The 24160-nt window shown below is 51.4% G+C and overlaps 1 protein-coding gene across 2 annotated transcripts; it reads right to left on the minus strand.

Moving 5' to 3' along the window:
* Positions 1–2031: 2031 nt before the first annotated feature.
* Positions 2032–23751, minus strand: LOC123033589 (L-threonine 3-dehydrogenase, mitochondrial-like). Of its 2 annotated transcripts, XM_044450272.1 has the most exons (10): positions 23692–23734; positions 22393–22490; positions 13925–14120; positions 12250–12292; positions 11772–11842; positions 9420–9569; positions 9146–9318; positions 6317–6407; positions 4947–5216; positions 2032–4435 (listed from the first exon to the last, which is right to left on the minus strand). In XM_044450272.1, the coding sequence occupies exons 3-10, from the start codon at positions 14106–14108 to the stop codon at positions 4293–4295; spliced, it is 1125 nt and encodes a 374-aa protein (XP_044306207.1). In that variant the 5' UTR covers positions 14109–14120; positions 22393–22490; positions 23692–23734; the 3' UTR covers positions 2032–4292. The 2 variants fall into 2 exon arrangements, with proteins under 2 accessions (XP_044306207.1, XP_044306208.1); XM_044450273.1 differs by lacking the exon at positions 22393–22490 and having other exon boundaries at positions 23692–23751.
* Positions 23752–24160: the final 409 nt, after the last annotated feature.

Consider the following 24160-nt stretch of genomic DNA (forward strand, 5'->3'; position numbering starts at 1 on the left):
CCAAATCTTGCTGCGGAAGGCGAGAGGGCTGCAATGCCCGTGAGCAAAAGCATGGAGAACAGCCCTCCTGCAAACGGCTTCGGGCAGCGGTTCCCCTCTCCGGGCTTGGGGGCCCCGTGCCAGGCGCGGTCCGTTTCCCTCTGGGCGTGGGAAGGGGGGCAGCCGCTGGGCAGAGGCTTCCTGCCGGACAGGGTCACCTTTCTGCACAGATGGAATGTGCCGATCGGGGCCGGTGATGCAGCCTGCGTTTTCCCCATTGCCTTCCTTCTGCCGGCCGCCGTTCCCAGACTACCCTTCCCACTGTTCCCTGAATGAGCAATGATGCTCTCGGAAGCATTTTTCCACCACAGGGATGCCAGATCCACACCTGAGCTGCTCTTTGGAGTGCTGAGCTGTCCGTCCAGGCACCACCTCATGCTGGGCTATTTCGAAAGGCCTGTGGGGCGGGGGGCGGTTGTCGAATCCAGGCCTCCCCCATGCGATTGCACAGTAACCCCGAAACAGGGATTCGGCCTTGCCACTGGTTTCTGAATCCAAGGGTCCAGCAAGGGACGAGCTTGTGGGTCCGATCTAACTCCTCCTGGTTCTTCCAGACCACCTTCTCTTGGCCTCACCTGCTTTTCCCCAGCTAAAGTTTTTTGCGTGGTTTCCCAGACATTCGAAAGAGGGCTGGATGGGTCAGGGGAGAGTGGGCGGGCGGGCTGAGGAACTACCGAGTCTTAAGACCACAGGCCTCTGGTTCTGCACTCTGGACTTCGATGTTCTTATGTTTGATGGGTGGGGGCAACTTGCGCATGGGGCGGGTTCTCCAATATGGAAAGCAAGGCTGGAGCATGGGCAGCCTCTTGAGGCACTCGGAGCATGGGGGGGCTCTTGTGGCCCGCAGAACCACACAAAGGGGCAAAGGCTCATGTTCCGCCTTCATCACGCACAGCCCAGGGTAGCTCAGCACTCGTATGGCAGGGCAGAGCACCCCCCCGCAACACGGCTGCCCTGCGACTCTCACCATTATTCCTATTTAGAGAATTTATTTTGATACCACCCTAGAGCTGAAGCTCAACGATCCGACAACAATCCGTGACAACCCTGCAACAACACAGAAACACCGCAAAATCAAAGTATTAAACGATGTGAAACAGCTAAAAACATCCAATAAAGGATCCCATCAAGCGCTGGGGTGGCCAAGCAAAAATTTTAAAGCCTTGCTGTAGAGCCAAGCCTTGACCTGTTGCCAAAAAGATGACAAGTTGGTGCCAGGCTGCAGTGGGGGGCTTGTTCCATGGACGGGGCCCACCACAGAGGAAGCCCTCCCCGTTGCCACCCTCCTAGCCCCCCTCAGAGGAAGGCCCCAGAGGCTGAGGGAGTTGCAGTTGGGAGAGCTACCCCGATAGGCATTGTGGTCCCAAGCCCAGGTGGAGCTTTATAGGTTAAAACCAGCGCTTTCCACTGGGCTCGGAAGCCAATACGCGCCGGCCAGAGCTGGTCTTACGTTTCAGGCCCGCAGATCCCTGGTTAGTGATCTGGCTACCACACCCTGCGGGAGCTGCAGTCCTTCCAGACCACGCTGAGTGTCTTGCGGTAGCATCGAGACTGCCGGAGCAGGATCACTGACGCCAGGGTGCCCCTGTGCAGATAAGGTTGCAGCTGGGCCACCAGCAAAAGCTGGCAGAGGGCACCGAGGCCCCGAGCCTCCAGGGATGAAGATGGCTCAGGAGCATCCCCCAGCTGCAAACCTGCTCCTTCAGGGGGACCGCGAGGCATCCGAACAGGTGGGCATCCTCTATCCGATCAGAGGAATGATCCAAGAGCACCTTGGTCTTGCCTGGGAGGAGCTTATTTGTTAGATCTCACCTGGTCGGTAATCACAGCCAGGCATCCGATGATAATGAAAAGGAGAAGCAGAGCTGCGTGCCTGCTCCACCCTGACGACAACAGACCCCGAAGCAAAGATCCCACTCAGCAGTTTCACCGAGATCTTAAACAGCACAGGGGAGAAAGGCCACGGCAGAGAAACAAGACCACCAGAAAAGCTTTTGCATTTAGGATTTAATTTAAAAAGTCATTACTGATGACTTACAGTTTGGGGGACGGGGAGAAGAAAACAAAACCCTTATAAATCTCTTTGTTCAAGTAACCTAACAGATAACAGTAGTCCAAGTTGGAACTTACTTTCATCCAAAAGGAAAACATCTACTCCTGTTTGAACAATATGACATTGGCAAGCCAGTTGAGGCTGCAGAGTTTCAATCTTATGAACCGAGTCCCACCGAACTCAGAGCAGAGGGCAGGTAACAGTCCAATGGGTTTACTCCCAAGTCAGTAAACAGTATTTGGTTAGACTGGAGAGAGGGAACAAAAACCTGAGAGAATACTCTCTTGAAGGGTAACTAAACATACAGCCCAAACCCTTTTTTTTTCCAGCAAGCCTGATACCACAGAGATTTTCTCCCTGCATCATAAAAGCCCTTTTGAAATTGCATTGCTCAACCAGCACAGTTAAGATTAACAAAGAAAACAACAGACATTTTCATTTTTAAGCAACAGGAGTGACCCAAGTGGCACTGGAGAGGCCCTGAAAGTGTTCATGACGGAAAAAGGGCTTGCCTCAATCTTAGTCGAATTTAAGCCACATTCATCTCAATGGCTCTACTCTAAGTAGAGCCGACATCAGCTAACTTTGTAGCCTTGCTGAGCCAAGTTATCATTTGAACTTCTTGGGGGCTACAGCAGTGGCCAAAGTGCAAACTCTCTCCCAGAACAGGAGTTATGGTGGCCAGCACCCATCCGCTATTTCAACTTATGTTTCCAAGATGGAAGTGCAGTCTATCAAACAAAATGGATAAATAAGGATGTACACCGTGTCCCCTCAGAAAAGGTGAAAGGCGGGGAGGGCAGAGGCTGCAAAGACCATCAGGTGCCATCAAGGGCCGATGGAGCTGCTCAACCTGCAAGCCCTCCTGGGCTGGGTCGAGGGGGCCACGTAGACCAGCACCTGCGCCCTGGGGCAGCTGGGCAGGTGCCTGCCAAAAGGCCCCATGGAAGCGATGGCTCTTCCTGGCTGTTGCACCTGCTTGAACCTTTCCGGACAGCCTCCCTAGTTTCTCTCGAACAGGAAAGCGGAACAGTGCAACGATTTCATGACTGGATGGACCAGTGCCACCTGCAACTCCATTTCATTCCTCATGAGAGGATGGATAGAAATGGAGCGCAAGTATTTGCTCAGGCCCCTGAACCCTACACACCCCCCCACACCCCCCAAGGTACCACCACGGATGGCACGAAAAGACGCCTGGAGAGTTGCCAAGGGAGGTTCAGCCCCAAGCCAGAGCAATCGGATCGAGACGATCTGAGCAGCCAAGAATGCTTGCTTCTCTGGTGCTGCAGATCACATTCCCGATGGCAACACGCACAGTGTTATCTTAGGAAACAGGAAAATTCCTGCGGCCGAATCCAGCAAAGTTAAGTTGGGCACTGCAGGAGCGTCGGGGATCCTGCCTCCCTGAACTGAGTGACATCATGTGAATCCAAATGAGGCTAGATGTAAATGTCCCGATTCTTTTTCTTGCTGAAAGAGTTTTATATTATCAGCCAAATTTGGAGGGCCCTGGGGGATTCAGAGACTGCAAGTAACTGATGGCGGTGGGGGATTGTGCATCAAACTGGAAGTTCTATCCATTTTCTAGCCATAGGCAAGAGCCGACTTTTTAAATAATTTTCAGCGCTCGTTAAGGATGGAACGAGATGTCTCAACAGAAATGCAGAGCATCCAACCCTCGTGTGTCCCTCAAATGCCCAAGGACAAATGTAAGGGAGAAACGGTAGATGGAAGAAGGGTTAAGCAACAATTCTTCCCACTGCAGGCGGTTGCCTTAATGCCCCTTCCCCAGAGCTTCTATTCTAGTTAGCCCAGAAAATTCAGGAATGGGGCCCACCTCTCTTTCTCCCCCTGTCACTGGCTAAAACTTTGCAACATACAAGTCATAAGAGGCTGTAACCCACATAACGGGACTGGCGTTCGGGTAAAACAAGCTGTAACATGTGCAAGGAGAGTGGTTTCTTGTAGCCAGAGAGCTTCCAGAAGTGCCTTTAAACTTATTCTGGGTACACGTGTGATAGCATTCGGCTGGTTGGTCAAACAGAAATACAGGTGAAGCAAGACATGAAGAAGATGCCCCAGAAGACCGCGGACAGCATCACCAATGCTGCAATGCTGCAGGACTCTGAAGATGACGCAGAACTTTCAGAAGCTTTGGACAGGTCCCGTCAGCTCCAGACGGAACCGATGAGGAAAGTCAGTTGACCTGGGCAACCCTGGAGCGGACAGAGCCCAGGAAGTTGAACATCGTGTTCACCAGTTCCGGGAGGTCATAATCGTGCTTCCATCCCCAGTCTTGGCGTGCGTTGCTGTCGTCGAAAATCATGGGCCAGCTGTCGGCTGCGGCAGCAACAGAGACAAACACGCGCATTGTCTTAAGCGAGTTTCCTGTGACCAGATATTTATGTTTCAAATGCATTCCTACTTTCCTGCCCTAACCCACTTTTTAAAAAGCAGGTGCTTCAAGGAAGGGGCAGTTTTCAAACAGCAAAGCCTCCGGGAGGGTGGGGAGATATAACATTCTTTCCCCACCCACTGCACTGAAAGAAGAACTTTCAATCCAGCATGGCTCCTCTTACATTCTTATGCCCGATCGGGTTTTCCATAAGCATTCGTTTGTAGCAGCTCTCTAGCTGGGATTATGTTTCAGGCGTAGCCTAACGGATGCTCTCCTCTCACTTGTCAACTAAGAAAGGGACACATCCGAAGCCCTTCCTCTTATCTGTACCCTTCATATTCAAAGCAACGAGGAGGAGAATGGATTCAGTGCTTTTTTTTAATCTAATTCAGTCCAAATACGGGATGAAATCATAGAAAGCAGGAAAACCGCCCCCCTAAGCCGGGGACTCACCAATGGCTTGTCTGACAGTATCCACACTGTAGACCACTTCGAGCTCGGGAACATGCTTCTGGACCTCCCGAACCAGCTCATCGGGAGTAAAGCTCATGGCGCTGATGTTGTAAGTTCTCATGCTCAGCCGCTCTGCTGGCGCCTCCATGACCTCCAACGTTGCTCTCAGGCAGTCGTCGATGTACATCATGGGGAGGCGGGTGTCCGGCTTGAGGTTGCACTGGAACTTCCCAGTCTTTATGGCATCATGGAAGATCTGAACGGCATAGTCTGTAATCAGAGAAAGTAGACTGTCACCTCCGCACGCTTCTCCTCGGTTTGTATTATATTGGCTGGAAAGTTGGCCACTTCTGGGAAAGCCTTTTCATTTTCCCAACATCGAGATCCAGTTGTCGTTTTAATTGGGTTTTTATTTGAGAATGTGATGCTGTGCTTCGTACTGTACTACTGTCCTGAGGCTTTTAGAAACATAGAAACAGAGCGAGTCAGAAGGGGTCTCCCGGGCCATCTAGTCTGACCCCCGGCACCAGCCGGCTCCGCTCATGACATGCCCACCATGTGCACGTCCAGCCTGTCCTTGGACACCCGCACCGATGGGGCCTCAACCACCTCCCGTGGAAGCCCATTCCACACCCTATCACACACCCTTTTGTGATAGGATGGGCTAAAAAAGCTTTTAATAAATGACTGAATGCAAGCAAGCCAGCCAGCCATAGGTATTAACAGAAGGTGAAAAGAAGGGGAGATTCAAGGTTTAACTCAACATAGCTCACAGAAAAAGGCCCGATTCGCATGACAGAACACGCCAAAGTGGATTTCGTGCAGGGTCATCTGTCACATCATCCAAACCATCATGGGATTTCAGAATGGTGCATTTGGGTTTTAGAAACCATGGTAAGAAAGAAAGGTCTCTTCTATGATTTCCACTCCTAGCCATGGTTTGTCTGGTCATCCAAACCTGGCATCACAGTTTCCATGGTCTTGCTATGCAACTCCAGGAAAGAGCAGCAGCTGCTGCAGGACCTGCGCCAGCTCTCTGGCCTGAGACTGCAGGTGTGGTGGCTGATGGGACACGTGCCCACAGCAGGAGGACTGAGCCAGGCAGGCGGGAGCCTCGCCTGTGGGGAAACCACTTGTCCGCCAGGCAAAGGCAGCGCAGCACGGAAAGCAGGCAGGGTGGTCGTTTATGGCCACCTGGGAACGCAACCTCCAGAACGCCCGTGTTCGCCTGTCGTGGGGCCACTCAGCCACAGAACGCACCCCGAGCACCCATGCTCTTCAGCACGGCCCCCACTCTCCCCATCAGCACCACCCTTTGTATTTTATGGGGTGAAAGGAATGGTCCAGGTCATGCAGCGTGGGCTACTTACCAGTCGTCCCCCCACCAGGCTGGGAATCGGCCGAGATGATGCCAGGGTACCTCAGGCACCGGAAGTCCAGCCCATACCTGTAATGGTAATACTGAAAGAAAGGGTGGGGGAGAAGAAAGATGCCACCCCTTCATTAGCAACTCTGGCTGCATGTGGAGAATCAAAGCTGAGGCAGAGCACAATCAGGGGGCGAAAGACCGTTAAAACAGAAACAAGGCGCTGTGCTTTGTAAGGAAAGGCCGCCTTGAAAACCATCAGCAGAGCTGCCGGACGGCATGCGGGGTCTCCTCTGTGGGTTTTCAACACCACAAAGATTCTGATGGTGCACGAGGAGGAGCCGCAAGAGCAGCCCCGGCTAGGGCGCGTCCACACGCTCTGCTGGCTCTCACAGGATTCGGGTTATGGCCAGTGAGGTTGCTGGTACGGAAGCCACTGAGGGTCATTGCTCAGTGGCCTTGAATGAAACGGCATTCAGACGAGGTGGTTTTTGGCTTCGGCAAGTACCGGGCCAGAGGAAGGCTTCAGGAGAAACTGAAGTGAGCTATCAGGGAAAGAGCATCCGTCTCAAAAAGTCAATGTTCTATCATGAGTGACAGCTTAGAGCTTGCTAAGCCCGGTTCCCTTCCAGTGAGCCCACCTCCAGAGGGAGGACTTCAATCTTTAGCACCTTAGAGAGGAAAAGGTGACTAACTTTTGAGTTTGATTCCAGGAAATGGGAAATGGACTCAGGGGATCAACAGCTTCCTTAAAGTGACAGTACAGATTTAACCACTGAAATGTAGGTAACCATCTCACGCAGTATATATTCTAAGAATACCAAGAGAAATAGATTTTCTTCTTTTGAATATTGTCTGCTTGAGCCCTGTTTAAAGGATACCCAACTGTAAAATTGATGCAGTTTTAAGATGAAGCTTTTATGCAGTACTGCATGGTGACAGCTGAAATTATTTGTTCTATTAAATATAATTCACACCTTTCTTCCACCACTTTATCCTCAAAGCAACAACAACTCTATGAGGGAGGTTAGGCCGAGAGTCAGGGACTGGTCCAAAGTCATCCAGTTGGCTCCATGGCTGAAGACGGACTAAAATCTTGGTTTCCTGAGTTCCAGTCCAACATTCTCGCCAATCCCATACTGGCTTAGGGGAGCAGGTGAATTTAAGGGAGAAGACAATGAAGCAAATTCATTAACACAGCCTGAGGAAGGATTGCTCAGGACTTGAAGCCTTTACTCTGGTCCTGGACTCCCTGACAGGAGCCCCCACAATTTGGTGGGACAAAAATCCAGAGCCAGGCAGCAGCCTTCAAATGTCGTGTGTATTTTGGTAGTGGCATCAGGATTCTAGTAACTCGGGTAGGAGTCTCATGCAAGTTTAGTCAGAAAAATGTATTTGGGTCCCAGCTTGCCCTGGACAGCAATTCTCAGACTGCCCTGATGTCAGCGGCTTTGTAAAATGTTATACAGGATCCCAGCGACTATCTGGACTTGAATGAGAAAAGCTATATATTTACTAGCTTTGATGTAGAAGTCTTGAACCTTCACAGCTAACTGAGGAGCCATGTCAAGCCTAGCACATATTATGGGCTGGGGAAACCTCATAAGTCTGCTAGTAATTTAAGGCGCCAAAGGAGTTCACTGTTTAATCTCTCTTAACAGAAACACTCCTGCAAAGGCTTAAATTATTGAATACTGCCAGCTCAGATTCCTCTGGAGAAACAAATGACAGCAAATTTTCATGTGGGCAATGAGTATATGGCTCGTGGTGAAAATAATGCCGTTGGTACAAATCATTCAGATACAAGCTTAAGGGGTTTGTTGAAGTCATGTTAGATCCCCTTTTCAAAGATGCGCAGTGACGGAGCGATCCTGCAGCATCCGGACAGCTGCCACAGGAGACGCCCAATCCAGAATCAAAGATGGCACCCCAACCTCAAAGTGGGGGATCCATGATCTGTCCCCCTTCCACTCTGAAGCTGCCATGAACCAGTTGCTGCTCCAAGGCCGGGAAAGTGACGTTAGGGAAGCCGGGAAAGGAAGGATCCTGGTGGGTGCGGAGCAGAGGGGACGGGAGAGGTCAGGAGACGGCCTATTCTGCGGCCTCGCCAGTCTTCTTCCGTTCTTCTCCAGAAGGATTTTGTTAAATGCTATTACATTTTAAATTCAAATGAAATGTTAGACTGTGGAATGTGCTCCCCAGAGAGGTTCGCCTGGTGCTGACTTTATATTTCTTCCGGCGCCAGGTGAAAACCCACTATTTTAACGATTAAGGAATTTTAACTGGTTTTAATTTTATATTATTATGTTTGTATCTCAGTGTATTTTTTGCATTTTTGTATTTAGTGGTAATTTATTATGTTCTATTGTATTTCAATGTATTTTATTGTGTTGTAAGCCGCCCCAAGGCTTCGGCAAGGGGCGGCATAGAAATGTAATAATAATAATAATATTTACAGTCGCATTTTGTTGGTATTATGTAAGTTGTTATTTATTATTATTATGTATTGCTTTGTCTATTTATTGTTCTAATTCTTGTAAGCCGTCCTGGGACAATTTTCATATAGGATGGGGTAGAAATATTTTAAATAAATAAATGGACAAGGAAGTCCATCTAGCAAAACTGTGGAGTGCCAGTAGGGGGAGGCAAAGATCATCCCCCCCAACACTCCTGCCCTGCACAGGTCGAGGGCTTACGGTCAGTGCAGCTGACCCACACTCAAATGGCAGTTCTCTGTTCAGCTGGCCGCAGAGTTGAGCTGGACGAGCGCTCACAGAAGAGGAAGCTGCTTGTTGGAGCTCAGCCACGCACAGCACTGCAAGGTAGTTCTCACCTCGCCCATGAGCTCGGCATGGACTTTGGAGACCCCGTAGATCGTCCTTGGCCTTTGGATGCAGAGGTCAGGCGTTGGGTTCCTCGGGGAGCTGGGCCCGAACGCCCCAATGGTGCTGGGAACAAAGAGTCGCAGGCTGTGCTCAGCGGCGATATCAAGAATGTTGTGCAGCCCTGGGAACGGCAAACAGAGTTGTCAGTTACCAGAACACGCCAGGTTCTCCCGGGGAGGCAGGAACAGCGGATCAAGGGACCCTGAGGAAGCGGGCATCTACCGGTGATGTTCACAGATCTGGCCAGAGGGACGTTTGCTTCTCCCACCGCGCTCAGCAACGCGCTGTAGTGGAACAGCCACGTAATCCGGTTGTTCACCACTATCTCACGGAGGTTCTTGTAGTCCAAGATGTCCGAATAGATGAAGGGACCTGTGGAGGAGAAAGCGAGAATCAAACGGGGCTGTGAGGCACAGGTCCGAAGAGCCGATACACCAGGACGGGAGCTTTCTTTCGGGCAGGGATGTGTCGGCTGACTCGGAATTTCTGTCCCCGCCTTCCTCGCTAACCACCACATTGGCTACAAAGAACACCCAGACATCTGCACAGGTGTCTTTCCTACGCTTACAGACTAATCTATGAGAAAGCAGTGCAAAACGCCCGTGAGCACGGTGCGCTTGTCCGTGCTACGGATTATGCGCACTCATTTACAGATGTCCACGAGGGCCACACCCCAGACAGGGTGTGCAGACAGGGACTAATTAGCTTATGGGACTAATTAGCTTATCCCGCGCACTTGGGAAACCTGCAAAACTAGTTCTGCCACAGACCGTGCCAGGATTTTAAAAAAAATGAATCACTTAGGATAAGAACATCTCCACCTCTCTGGAAAGCTCTGGATTATTCCGAGGCAGAAAGCTCTCAGAGCCGGTGCTTCTGGTATGGAAGCACGTAGCTTTCTTGGGGTTTCAACCTGGAGGAACTCAAGTGGCGCTTTTTGCTTTGCCTGGCTTGCTTCTGAACCTACGGAGAATATTGCCAGGGTACCGCATTTAGGTCAGATTTAAACAGGGCGTCCGGCGTATGAGAAGAACAACCCATCGGCATTCTGCATGAAGACACCTCAGACTGCTCACTCCAGCTATGCACACGCACCGGAGGATCCGTGGCCTGGACAGTGCTGCATGCGAAGCACCTGGGGGGCTGGTTCTTCACGGCAGCCGCATGAAGGGACTGTTGCGTGGGCTCTTCCTCACCTGCCGGCTGCCAGAATTAAAGGTGAGCCCTGCCATGAGACGCCTCGACCCAGATAATAGCTTTTAAGAGGAAGGAGGAAGACCGAAGCATCTGTTCCCCCTGACATGCACCCCTTAGGCCTTTTACCCTGCCGTCCCTCCCTGTCAAGCAGGAGCTGTATATGCCATTGACGTACTACAAAAACCCGCGAGCAAAGGCGGCCAAGGGCTGGGCGCATGATCTTTCCTGCCATGTTCCACTCTGTGGCCTCCACACGGGGGCAGCTGCCCATCACATCATGCCACAGCCTTCCCAGGGCGAGGTGCTGACTCACATGTGCCCTGAATTAAGCAATGCAGTGCGATGCCTTGTTTAATCAGACGCATTCGGCACACGTGGGTCGGCCACAGTCCTCGGCCGCACTTGGTGGGGTGCACGAGGCCCCATGGACAATTGCGGGGGACAGATCACTGTTGGCAGTGGAAGATCTGTGGTTGTCCTCAGGAGCAGCAGAGGGGGGCGAAGTCAATCCCCCCCCCCCCGGCCGATCCCATTTAAGGATGCCTTTTCCCTGCTACTAATGGCAGGAAGGGGAAACCATTTTGCTCGCATCAGGGTAGCTGCAGCCAGGGAGGCCCCGGTCGCTCTCTCGTGGGGCCACCTCTGCAGACCAGGCGCCCGGGACAGCCAAGGCCAAAGCGCCGCCCTCTGTTCCGTGATTCCGAGCACGGGCGCCCCGTGAGCGTGGGCGAACGGCATCCCAGAGCGGCGGGAGGAGCGCAGCAGCAGAGGTCGCCGCTGTGCTCCTGCCCTGCCGCTCAGGGGGACGGCCAGAGGTTCCTTGGAGGGGAGGGGGCCAAGGTGCTGCCAGGATGCCTCAGGTCCTTGCAGTGCCTGTCCCCCCCCCCCACCCCCAAGGCAGCTCAGTCTCCAGGGTCACGCCTACAATCTCGGAGAAGCAGCCAGCGCGTCTGCTGGGCCAGCTGTGAGGGGCAGGGCGTCAGTGCAAGGCAGAGGGGCGAGCTTTGCAGTCCAAGGGATTTTCTGCCCTCGTAGCCGCAGCCCTGAAAAAGCCACCTGGAAGCTGTCTGGTGGCCAGAGGGTTGCACTCTTCCTGCAAGCAGCACAGGGACAACGGCATTCCACTGCAATGTGCAACCCAGTCACACCTGAAGGATGCCCAGTGCCCCACACACGGGGGGCGGGGAGGAGGAGGCAGCTCCCCAGCCTGAAGCACACCTATTCCAAGGGATACAGAGAAAGGCTTTCCCCCAAACGACTGCAGCATTTAGCAAAATGAATGTTTCCTCACAGAGAAGGACCACCTGGAGCCGCTGGCATGTGGGAGGGAGGGAGGGAGGGAGGGGATGCTTCAGTCATTATGGTCTGGTCACTCACCACTGTGAAAGACGTTATCGGGGGGCTTTCTAATATCAGAAAGGATGACATTGTTCTTCCCAAAGCGTTTTCTAGAGGAGACAGCATGGTTAGTCTCAGAACATTTCTTCCACAGTTATTTTACTTCGTACAGGACTCCCCGAGCAGAACCCATTCTGCTACAAGATGCAACTTTTCGCCCCAAGTTTCTACACCGTGAAATAACCTTGCCATTTCTCCCCACACCCCAGAGGAAGAAGCTAACTAGGAATGGCTTCACTCTCTCAGAACAACCCAGAGAGACTCTCACTCCATGTTCTTCACCTCCCCCCCCCCCCCCCCCGCTTTTTTTCTGGGAGACACAGAATCTATTGTTATGCATAAGGCCATGGCTCATTAGTGCCCTTTGCCTGCAAGTATAAGTAGGAATCCATGGGAAATCTATTAAAACATGCACCAGAACTCCTAACTGTGAATAGAAGTAACAGTTATAGCTTACCTCAGGAGTTTTGCAAGTCCTACTCCAAGCTGGCCTAGTCCCCCTAAAAAGTAAGATTAAATATATATAACACCTAAAAAGTCATAACACCTGAACAAGCTAAAATAAATTTTGTTCTAGAAGCAGGGGTGGTGAGCATCCTAAATGACTCAGCGGATGGGTGGGGACATTACTTTTCCTTAAAAACAATCTCAGCATGACTTTTCCCACAGGCTGGAACATTAGCAACATTTCTGGCTTAAGATCCTGCGTGAGGAACGATGATTTATCTCGTTTATTCATTCAGTGGCTCTATAGGCTACATTTCAGGCTCGTGTGTTTTACATGCAGCACACAGAAAAGCAAGAGACGCACACATCACATGGGTACACATTCTTGTAGCGTTCTAGAATCATCCGTCTTAATGATACCATGAAGATTCCAATAAATAAGATCTCATCCAAATCACGAAGCTAGATAAAGAAAACCTTTTTGGGAAAGGCTGTTTGGGAAGAGATACGTTGAAGGCCCTTTGAGAAACTGTCATAGCAGCTAAAATTCATTTTGAGAGGCATTTTGTCGTGCTTTCTGCTTCAGCCAGGAGCCAATCCAGCACAGTTCCAACCTGTGATTTCGTCCTTGAGCAAGCGCATCTTGAGCACGGTGCTCGGGATGCCGATCAGCCTCTTCCATCCACTGCTTACAGTAGTTTTTAAATTGCCAAATTGCTGCCCCTCCTTTTGACCCAGCAAGGGACAAAAGTGGGGGGGCGGGTGGGAGGGGAGTGAGTTAAGAGACAATGAGACGTTCCATTTTAAAAGAAAAACACTTATTTTCTTCAAGGTTGCCCATGCATGCGCTGTAAATAAATTGCTCAGAGTACCAGCCCTCTTATCTAGATGCCAAATTGCTACTCTGCATGCAGCAAACATTCATTTCTTGCAGGACTTCCTCTAGAGGATAAGGATAATCCAGCACTCACAGCAGCAAGGCGGACGTGGCCGTTGCGACGTGGCCATCAAGTCCTCTCCAACTTACACTGACCCTGTGAATGAAGCCACCCCAGATCGCCCGTCCCTGACTGCCCTGCTCGGCCTTGCGAACGGAGGCTTCTTGATGGAAACCAGGCATCTTTGGCAAAGTCGGCTTGTTATCTGAGCCAGTGTGGGGGGAACATATGTCAGGAGCGACCAACAGATCTCTGGATGACCTGCAGTACATCCGCAGCGGTTCCTGGCTCCTAGTAGTCCAGCAAGCCACAAGCCCTTCCCCTCTCAATGAGGTTGCTAAGAAAGGACAGCTAGGGGAGAAATCAAGAGCCCGGTTTTGTGCAAGAGGAGTTCTGCCTGCGCTTGGGACCGGCGCTGATCCAAGTTCCTGGGCTGAGCTTAGGTCGAGAGGCATTCTGTGATTCATTGCTTGCTGCATAGATCTCTCCCCTGGGCCTCAGGTTTCTGGTGCAAAACTGACCAGACCCACAGGCCTAAGGTCTCCTCAGCCCTGCTCAAGATAAAGATGGCCTGGGCTCTGGGACAGGCATGGGGGAGGCTCCCTGCTCTTCCACTGTCTCCTCAAGCCCAGGCTGTCCATAAAATCAGGGGACTATCAGGACGTGGCTAGCTGTGAGCAGCTCCGAGGAAGTTCAAACACCACACAGGAAAGACCTGTCTGGATGCTACGGAAAAAGCAGACTGACCTGTAATTAACACCCGTGGGTGATCCGTTTCCGAGAAAGATACCGAATGGAAGCTGGCGTCCGAAGTTACCTGCCGGGGTGAGAAACCGAGGCACCGAACTGGCACGACAGCAACCCGGCAGCCGCAGCCAGGGTTCTGCAGCACCTCCCGGACAGCTCGGCTCAAAGCCTTGATAGCTGGCATCGTTCAAGAGAGCTGGAAGGAAACCGAAAGCGTTATGGTTACTAGTGCAAGGTTCCACCAACAAAGCCTGTTCGGGCAGAGCTGACCCCCGGAGCACTAGCCCTCATGCGCTACAGTGACGGGGGCTCCTTCTGTCTCAGTGCTGGGGCACATGCCCCAAATGCAAAAGGCCCTGGGGCTGAAGCAACACAGAGCCGGCACTGGAGGTTTCCAGGGAATGGCATCCGCCCCAGACACACCAGTTGCTTGAGAGCTCTCCCTAGCAATAGCTGTTTATATATAGCCGGTATTCAGCTCTGCTGCTCAGCTCCCCTATTTCAGAACCGTTCTGCAAGCCGGCCAGTTGTCCCACGAACTTCTGCAGGGCAGGGTGGGGAGGGAAGCTATGCAGTCAGGACAGGAAAGCGAAACGGCAAAGCCCTCTTGCTATATTGACACAGCGCCCAGTCCAGAAATCCTCCTACGTTGGCCTTCTTGAAATGAATAGATGCTAGAAATCGTAAAATCTTTCAGGCAGTTTGTATTCCAGTTGTCCAAGTCACACCATCCAACACCACACCCCACACCTGAAATGCAATTACCTTTTGAAATGCAGGAGAACCTTGCATAATGGTTTGACCAGAATGAGAGACCGATAACCATGTAGATTTTATGCTCAACAAATTAGTGCCACGCCTGTGCAAACCACGTTTCTAGCACAAATTCCTGCTGCATCTGGATGAGATGCATTTTGAAACACGCAAACCTTTCCTAGTCACCGGCCAAAATTAGTTTCCTGCCTGATTGTACAAATCTTTGGATCCCAACCAAAGGTTCTAGCTACCCCGGTGGCTTGTAAATCAGAAGCCAGGACAAAGGAACCCATCTGCAGGCTCAAAACAACAGATGAAGTCACAGAACCTCTTTTACAAGCACAGAGTGCCAGCCTGGAATTACTACAACACAGAAGCCATTTTCCTACAGAGACCCCGAAACTAGTTATTTTGCACACCCACAACAGTGACAAAGCGTGCTTTGTCAAATTTAATTTTCACAGAGAGCAGCAATAGAGCCAAACTGCAGCCCTCCACGGAAGTGATATTTATGCTAAATTACTAAAATTCTGCTGACAGCTGCATCAAGCGTTAGTACTTGGCAACTTGGAGAAGCAGCCAGACAGAAAGACAGAAAACTCAGTACAATGCCATTTTTGAAGAAATCGACCTAAGGTAAAATGAGTCTTCGTTCCCACAGCCTCAGACAGAGGATGATGCAACATCCCCTCTGTCTGTCTCTCAGAGCTTACCTCCCTTACTGCAAGAGGCCTGGCCAAGCGAAAGGGGGTGATACTTATAGGGCACGGCCTCCCTGCTAAGCCAATGAGTGCTCGCAAGGGAGCGGGTGTCACCCACGGGTACACAGAAGAGGGTGTGTGTGTTTGTGCACACATAACGCATGAGTCCAGCACAAGATGGAAACACCGCAGTACAGTCTGTTTGGTTTAAAAATAACACCGCCCCAGAATACACACAGGCTTTCGGAGGGGATAAGCGATAGGAATGTCGCTTTCCAGGGCAGGCATGCATGCATGCGCCATTCGATTTCTACACCACACGCTCTCCTCCCCAGTAAGGGGAGGCTAAATTCACATATGACCATTGGCTGCCCTGAAAACAGAATGCAGTGTGCTTACTTCTGATTATAGGTGCTATCGGCCAGATGTTTTAAATTTAACTTTAGGATGAAAAGCTACCGGTGAAAATTCAAACCACACAGCTAGGGAGAACGTAAAGCCACGGTGAACCCACCAAAGGAAATAAAGAAATAGCAGAAAGAAAGAGAGGGACAGAGGCAGCACATTGGTGACCTATGAAACTGACATCACTCGAGTACCCAAACTGGGCCATGTTACAGGCAAAGCAAACCCACGACAACTAAGAACAATTCACTCCAGCTAGCTAGCAGAGCAAAAGTTACTCTCGTGAACAAATATAATGTTCACCCAAAACTCGACACAGTCCTAACCGTAAATAAGGGGTCATGTGGTACCTTAAAGACTAACAGCGGCCCTTTTATAAGCTTTCATGAGCTAGAGCCCACACCACTGAAAGAATCCACTGAAAGCTTACGGCAGAATAAACTTGTCAGCCTTTGAGAAGCCACGAGGGTTGTCATTTTTGCTACAGCTCCCTCAATATTCTGACAGCCGCACTGGGGCTGCAGCACTAGCCCAGCCAGAAAACCTTCCAAGATCCACCCGGCACAGCCCTTTGCTACACAAATTTTATGCGCCTTCCTATTTCCCTTGCAAGCAGGGCTGAAACAAACATCGCCTCTTATCAGGAGGCAGCATCCGCTTCCCCATCCCAGTCATACGAGGCCTTATTGCTCAATTCTGCAGCATGTTCCGTGCACGAGCCTCAATGTATTTGTATTTAAATTCACCAGCACTGACGCATCTGTCAGAATTCCTGAAACACACGTAGTAGAAACTGTGCACCCATTTTAAAGATATGTCCCTGATGCTAGTTGTGCCTTACCTCAAGGTCAAATGAGGAAGGTTTATGAGGTACGGCCACCAAATCCAGAACTGCACTGGCTGTCTGAGCAGATCTCTTATTCAAGGCAGAAGAGGCACCTTCACAGTGCCGGGGGGGGGGGGGGGGGCAACTTTAAGATAAGCTTTCCCCAGTGTGTGATTACAGACAGGTGGCTGTCAAGGGCGCTTCTGTTCCAGATCCTTCTGTACTGGCAACACTGCACTCTAGGCGGCCAGGAAATCAGAGATTTGTAATAAAGCACCGAAAAGGTAAATGTCACCTGGCCAAACACCAGCAAGGTAGGCTGAGAACACAAAACAAAAAGGTCATTTATGATAATAGCCCGATAGCTCTATCAGTATCCACAGAGCTATTTACGGAGAGTTACTGACCCCTGAAAAGGTGGTGAGGAGGGACTTCTTGGGTTCGGTTGCTGGAACAGGAAGTTCTTTCAGGCTCTGTTCTCACATTGAAACAAGCAAACACTTATTTTTTAACCTTTAATTTTTTTTTAAGCTCTGCCACTTGAGCATGTTACTATGAGCCCAATATGGTTTCTCAAAAGGAGCCACAACGGGGAAATACCCTAGTGGAGCAAAAGATGCCACTGCTCACCACGCTTTAAAAATATGTTTCATGGTGCCACTTTCATTTTGAAAGATAATCACCAGTCTGGACTAGGCCCATATGGAAGCTTCACCTGAAAATCAGTTCCCCATCCCATCCTCCCTTGAAGGTCCTCTGCTTGCTTAGCAGGCACCACTTTCGGGGGCTAAGAGGAGAGAACACAACTTTCAACGTGCAAACGGTACACAGCACCAACCCAATGCGGGACGCAGCCATTTTAGGTCCACGCAGCTGCTGCTTCTTCAAAGTGAACTGCACCCTCTGAAAAGCAGTGCGATTGTTATACTGTGTTGTGTTGTGCAGCCCCTAGAAGAATCCAAGAGAAGCAATAATTCCAGCCACAAGAATGAGGAACCGGGAGACACAGCCAGCAATCAGGGAAATTACTTTCTAGCCACCAGTACACGCGTCGGGACAAAGTGCGCCAAAGCTCTGCCATAATATGGCTGCTGAAAGCCTGCCCTTACAAACACCCTTAGACTTAAGGATCCTCGTCTGATCAGGAAACCACGCTGCAAAGCTTGCTCCCGAAGTGCACCTTAGCTATGCTAACATGTGCCAGTCCTGAAGCTTCCCCTTTTGGTCCACTTTAAATAGGCTAATGTTGGCTTGTCCTGAAAGGTCTCTCTTTCATGGTGTCTTAATCCAGTCAATCTTCTTGGCTTTACACTCCTGCACCTCTAGCAAGCTGCCTAGGTGACCCCCACCCCCCCGGCCACTCCTCCAAACTGTGTATAAACACAAACTGACAGGTTATAAAAACGTCTTGCAGAGACTCCATCTTCATAGTCCCTTTTTGGGCTGCCTACGTGCCACATCTATTTCCTGTACGTCTGAATAAACTTGGTTTCGATTGCACAACCCAATATACCCACTCTCTCCGGTTCTCTTGGCACATGTAACTGCTTTCCCCCAAAAGATTCCCACATTTGCATAACGGCAATACCCTGAACAGCTAACGGAGACATCGCCAAATATTATGCAAACCTTCCCGGTAAGATGATGAAACAACAGTGTGAGGATGACGTTTAAACCATCGTGGTGGCTGCATTTAGTCACGGCATAAATATGAAATGCGGGAAGACAATGCAGGCGCCCCAGCTTGGCTCTGACAGGGGCTGAGACTACTTCTGGCTGTACGCAAGGCTGCCCTGGGTGGCTGGGATGGCGAAACAAACCATGGATGATCTCCGCACCTTTTTCTGAAAATAAAGGGCTGCTCTACCTTGCGTGCCTTTCTGTGTCTTCTATATCTGCCTTACACAACAGAGGTAACTGCAGTAGACAGTGGAATTCAGAATTTGTCCAGGACTTCTGTAGCAACTCATGGCATCATCTGGGAAAACGCTGCATTCTCCTCATGCTTAAAAAACCTGAAAATTGGTTAAAACTTTAAAACTTTAAATTGGTTAAAAAGAGCACAGCCAATGCCTCGGGTTGAAAAGCCTGTTGGAGCCAGCAGTAATCCAGAACTGGTACCTTCTATCTGAGCTTTCCTGGGAAATCACCACCACACACCCTTAACCTAACTCATGTTTGGGTTGTTGTGAGGACAACAATGGTGAAGCTCTATACTCCATGTAGCCGAATTATTATAAGAATGAAGGTAGCTATTTCAGGCCTTGCGTCCTCGCAGTCTGCTCTACAAACGTCTTTGTTATCTGCCTTGACAGCCGGAGAGCAAGCAACGCACAGATGCACCCCTCGTGTGGTGCCGCCGATTAAGAGTTATCCAGATGGGTGTGTGCCCCGACCTGGGAGGATTCCTGGAATTATGCCAATGCCCTCTATTCATCACGTTGGCCTTCTTGAAATGAATCGATGCTAGAAATAGTAAAATCTTTCAGGCAGTTTGTATTGCAGTTGTCCAAGTCACACCATCCAACACCACACGCCACACCTTAAATGCAATTACCTTTTGAAGTGCAGGAGAACCTTGCACAACAAGAATGAGAGACCGATAATTATGCCAATGCCCTGTATCCATCATGTCTGTTACCACAAGACATTTTGCTTTCATTCATAAGACTCTCCAAAATTGAAAGCTTGACTGGGACTCCGGCCGAGACTGGTCCCACTTTTACCCCAAGCTCTAGGGCGAGGATGGCATCCATCCCTCCATATGGCCGGCAGGCACAGGGAGGCAGCCTTGAAACTCGGGACATGTTAAGAGAAAACGTGAAGAACGACTTCTACCCCCGTTAGAACGAGCAGCAGAACAAAAAACGGATTTTGGCATTTTTGGTAGTGACACCTTCTCTTCAAAATTAGCTGAAAAAGGAGGCCCAATGGAATTTAAGTCTATAATGTTTTAGAAAGCAAGGTAAATAATTTGCATGCATATTTTCTTCCAACTAACTGAAACGCTGTTCAGTAATTTTTCTTTTACCTGTGGCATCTTTTTATTTCTCGATCCTTAGAACTGTGCTCTGCAGTGGTTGTGCCTTGCGTGTTATTGTGTCAACTATTTTATGAGAATTATCCCAGTCTAAGCTACCCCTACATTCAACATGCACAAGACTGAGCTTCTAACAGTGCAATCCTATAGTTAGAAATAAATCCCACTGAGTTCAGTCCATGGGGAAGGAGGCATGTATCACTGATGTTCCTAATGGAAGTTAAGGAGGTACCTTAATAAAAGCACTTAACTTAGGGTCTCATCCTATAAAAGTTCAGACAGAGTAATCTCATTCAACTCCCATGTCCCAAGATGACGTTTTCGGGATATTTTTTAGGAACGTGCTCTTAGGTTGGCTCTTCTCACATGTCGGGCATGAAGATCCAGGCAGTGTACATTTAACAGCATTTTATTTTTAACCTTTTGTGGACACTGTCCACAAAGCTACCCCTGTGTTTACCCAGCTGCTCACATTCGTGCCCTGGGCTCTATTACAGCAAGTTGCTTTCCCAGAAATCTTTCACTCAGAAATGTGCATTTTACATTTCAAGACACTCTCTAATTATAGCCCATAACTCCTGACTCATGCCTGGCGAGCACTAGTTTGGCCTCTGGCTCTCACAATGCATTGAGCAACGAAGAGGCGCTTGGGCTGCAGTTACAAGGCACAGCTATGCGCCAGAACCGGCGGACAATTTATCTGCATTTATCTGCCGTGTGTTGCCTCTTCAGCTGCTGCAGGAGCGACACATGCAAACAGCGGGTTGTGGGGTAGCGGGGGGGGGGGGGGGCAGTTTAAAGTGGCAATAAAATGGAAGTTCAAAAGAAAGTGGAGGATGCACTCTGCAATCCCACATTAAATGATAATATACAAGAGAAGAGGACCATGTTATATTTTCCTTCTGGAAGGGGAGGGGAATGATACACTCTTGAAGCAATTTTCAAACAAGTTTTCAGAGTGCAAATTCAACCACAAGAATACATTTTATGGGCAAGTTCTCATCATAAGAGCCAACAGACTTTTTGTTTATTTAAAAATTATTTGGCTTCCTACAGCAGAGAGGGATTCCAAGTTGAATCGGGGAACAGACATGGCTAAGAGAGAGACAAACATGCTCCTGACCATTAAAGTAATGGAACTCGTTCAAGTATAACCCACCTTCTCCCCAGAGATGGGCTTTAGGGGGCTAGTCACAACTGACTGGATGCTTCATCACAACCAATTCTTCCTGTGTTGCCTTCAGATGTTAACGGAGACCCCAGAAAGGCACTACCAGTGACGCCCCTTCCATCGGTACCCCTCGTGGGGAAGCAGAAATGATGAAGGGGTTCCAGTGAAGAGCTAACAAAGACGAATGCTTCACAAACTGCCCCGTTGGCAGACTTATGGGGTGAGGGGCTGGGAAGCATAGCTCCTGGGGCACTGCAACATTTCTTTGCAGATTTGTAGCCGTGTCCATGGGACTCTGGCAGCAAACCTACTCCGGGGACTGAGTTGCGTACCCTGGACAACTCCGATACAGTGCAAAAGAAACGCCACAGCGGGCAAGGAGCTCCACTAGCCCAGGCGTCCCCAGGTTGCCCAGTGGTGGCTGCTGGTTGGGGAGGTGGAGGAAACACCCCCAAAGTGTGCAGAAACATGGGGGGGGTGCTTGCTTTAGGAAGATACAGGAGCCATTTCATTCTGCACAGAACAAAAGCGACCAAAGGCTTAACGTACTTGCTGCCTTCCTGCCAAGGATGGAACTCCAGAGGCAAAAAGAACGTTGTGGGAAATGTGGGAACTCGGATCTCTGGGGCTTACTGCTCCGTGTGCTTTCAGCTGGGGGCATGGCAGAGAAGGGAAAGGACAGAGAAGCTGAGCCCAAGTCCCCTCCCCACTGGATGCTTCGTATCCCAAAAGGCACGCTCATATTTTAAAGGGGGTGAAGCCAGTGCAGGGAGGCATGGTTTTAGGATTCCTTCCTTCCTCTAGGCCTGCTGCCTCCCCGAACTGGCCAGCTTCCAAAGGCCGGCTGGTCTGCAGGAGCGCTCCTCAGCATCTGCAGCCTCTCCTGCATTCAGGGCCTCCACCACCCAAGGCACCAGTCCGGCTCCCGTCCTTGCTACCCCAGCCTGAGAGGAGAGTCCCGCTCTGCTTACTAGCAGGACCAGCCCAAGAAAGGCTTGGGTGGAGGGAGGGACTGCGAGGCAAATGCCCTCACAGAACACAGCCCCCCAGGGAATGACGGAACAGCAGGGTGGGGGGGAAACAGAGGAGAGGAAGAACAGCCAACAAAAAACATGGGTGGAGCAGGGAATATTATTCAGGGAAAGGCTGCAGCTTAGCAGCACAATTCACGCTTGGGTGCCAAGAAGTCCCGGCTGGGCTGAGAGACTCTGCACACAACTTCCAGTCGACAGGGGGAACAGAGAGCTGCATGGACCACTGGCCTTCCTTGATGTAATGCAGAAAGCCTAGGAGAGCACCGCAGAGTCTTGGGAAATGCCAAATACACGGGCAGCATTTGAGAAACAGAGAATAAATACGGAAGAGCACGGTTTTAAGTGTGGCACTACAAAAAGGAGGCATGCAAGAGCGAAGCCAACCGAAGCGGCGGTGGCGAGCCCATCCAAGCGGGCACGAAGCAAAGGCTGCTAGGGACACACGCAACTCCAGGGAGGAGGAGCAGATGATGCTATTTAAGGCAGGACACCTCTTGGCCTGCTTTAAGGATAACCATTCTCCCAAAAGACTTACATAATGCCTGCTTTCCCTCTCTCTCTCTCTGAAACGCAGAGGCGATGGGGTGTGATTCGCAGACCACAGGTTCAGCGTTGGTTGTTCGCAGGGACTGACTGGGCAAAGGAAAAGAGAACCAGGGCCAGTCAGCAACCCAGTTCAGCCAAACTGGTACAACGGGGCTTCACGCACTTAGAAGTCTCTGACTCAACCTCTGGTTCCTCACCTCCAAATGAAATGCAACCCAGCTCGGTGTAATCCAAGCCCAACACCTGCTCCTCCGCTGCACAGCCTCGCCTCCCTTCCACAGCCTGCTCCAGGGTTAAACTAAAGATGGCAAGCAGCTCAGGACCGGGAAGTGTCTGCTGCCATTGCTGAACGAAGCGCCAGAGACCAAGTTTTTGAGAGACGCAGAAGTGATGTACAAAAAGGGGATACATGCAGTAGATGCACAGAGTGCAGAGAAGAGACACTGGCTGATGCAACACAGCAATGGTTCCAGTTTTTTTAAAAAAACAGGAAACAAAGCAGAAATCAGAGAAAGGGAAAGTGAAACCACAGGATACGAGCTTAAGAAAAAGGTGACCTAGGCAGGATAAAGGGAGAGTGTAGAAAACGTTGAGTTTATCCAGGTAAGAAGACAAAGGTTTAAAGAAAGGAGAAAGGGAAAGACAGGCAAGAGAGGGAGAGAGGAGAAGAGAGAGCACGGAGAACCTAAGAGCCAAGAGCCTTTCAGGACGGCTGTTTCGAGGGGATTTACACGGCCGTTTCAAGGCAAGGCGGGTTGATGCGGAGCGAAAAGGGGGGCCAAGCCGGCGGAGAAGCGAGCCCTGCCACTCCCGCCCAGAGGCGCCCACACGGGCTTGCCGGCCCCTCCCGCCCGTGGCCCCCCGACGCCCCCCGAGCCGGCGAGGGATCGGAAAGGCCCAGGCAGACGGGCGCCCGGCACGGAGGCCGCAGGCGTCCCCGGGGAGCCCGGAACCGCCCCGCCACCGCATGCGGCGGGGATGAAGAGCAGACCCGCAGCATCCCCCCGGGCACCACCCCACCCGTGCCGGGACGGGAAAAGGGGCCGCCGGCCCAGCGGACCCACAACCGCGCCCCGCCGTTGGGAGCGCGCGGGAGCCAGCCGCGGAGGCCCCTGAGCATGTGCAAAGCACACTCGCCTCGCCCATCCCCCTTCTCCTCCACCACCACCAGCACCCTTGCGGCGCCTGAAAAGGACGGTGAGGCTGCCGGGGAGCCTTCGGCGCCCCAGCAAATGGGAGAACTACCCTCGACCCGGGCCGCCAGAGAGAATGGGCGGGCTCCGCTCACCTCCGGGACTCGCGTGGCCGGGAACCAGGGCGCCGCTTCAGCGCTGCCTCGGACAAAGCCGCGCCTCCGGCCTTTTATAGTCCCACGCCGGCCGCGCGCCGCCAGGCCGCGCCCACCGCTCCCTCCGATAGGCTAAGCGCGGGCCGCCTCAGCCTCACTCCCCCGCCGCGCCCCCTCTCCTTGCGATGGCGAAGCGCGAGCCGCCGCCGCCGCCCTCCCCTCCCCTGCCGAGCCCCTGCCCCGCCTACCCTAGTGAGGGAGACCAATGGACGCGGCGGCGGCGCCGGACGGGGATTGGCAGGGGGCGAGGCGGAGTGAACGGGGTTGCTATGGGAACCGCTAGGCGGGGACGCCGGCGAGCTGCGGGTGGGACGTTCCCGGAGGCTTTTGCGCAAGAAGGAAGGGCGGGGGAGGAAAGCGGGGCGTAGTGACGCCAGCGCCCGCGTCCCTGACGTCATCCTGCCTGTTC

This window comes from Varanus komodoensis, unplaced genomic scaffold (assembly GCF_004798865.1).
Source record: "Varanus komodoensis strain SLA01 unplaced genomic scaffold, ASM479886v1 scaffold64, whole genome shotgun sequence".
Classification (NCBI taxonomy): Eukaryota; Metazoa; Chordata; class Lepidosauria; order Squamata; family Varanidae; genus Varanus; species Varanus komodoensis.

Bases quoted from the DNA above. Each gene is read 5' to 3' on its own strand.
- LOC123033589 (XM_044450273.1), bottom strand. From the start codon at position 14,108: ATGCCAGCTATCAAGGCTTTGAGCCGAGCTGTCCGGGAGGTGCTGCAG. The intron at 12,293-13,924 runs GTCAGTCTGCTT...CTTACTTTTTAG, and splicing joins CCCACGGGTGTTAATTACAG to GGGGACTAGGCCAGCTTGGA. The intron at 6,408-9,145 runs GTGAGAACTACC...CCTTTCTTTCAG, and splicing joins ATGCCGAGCTCATGGGCGAG to TATTACCATTACAGGTATGG.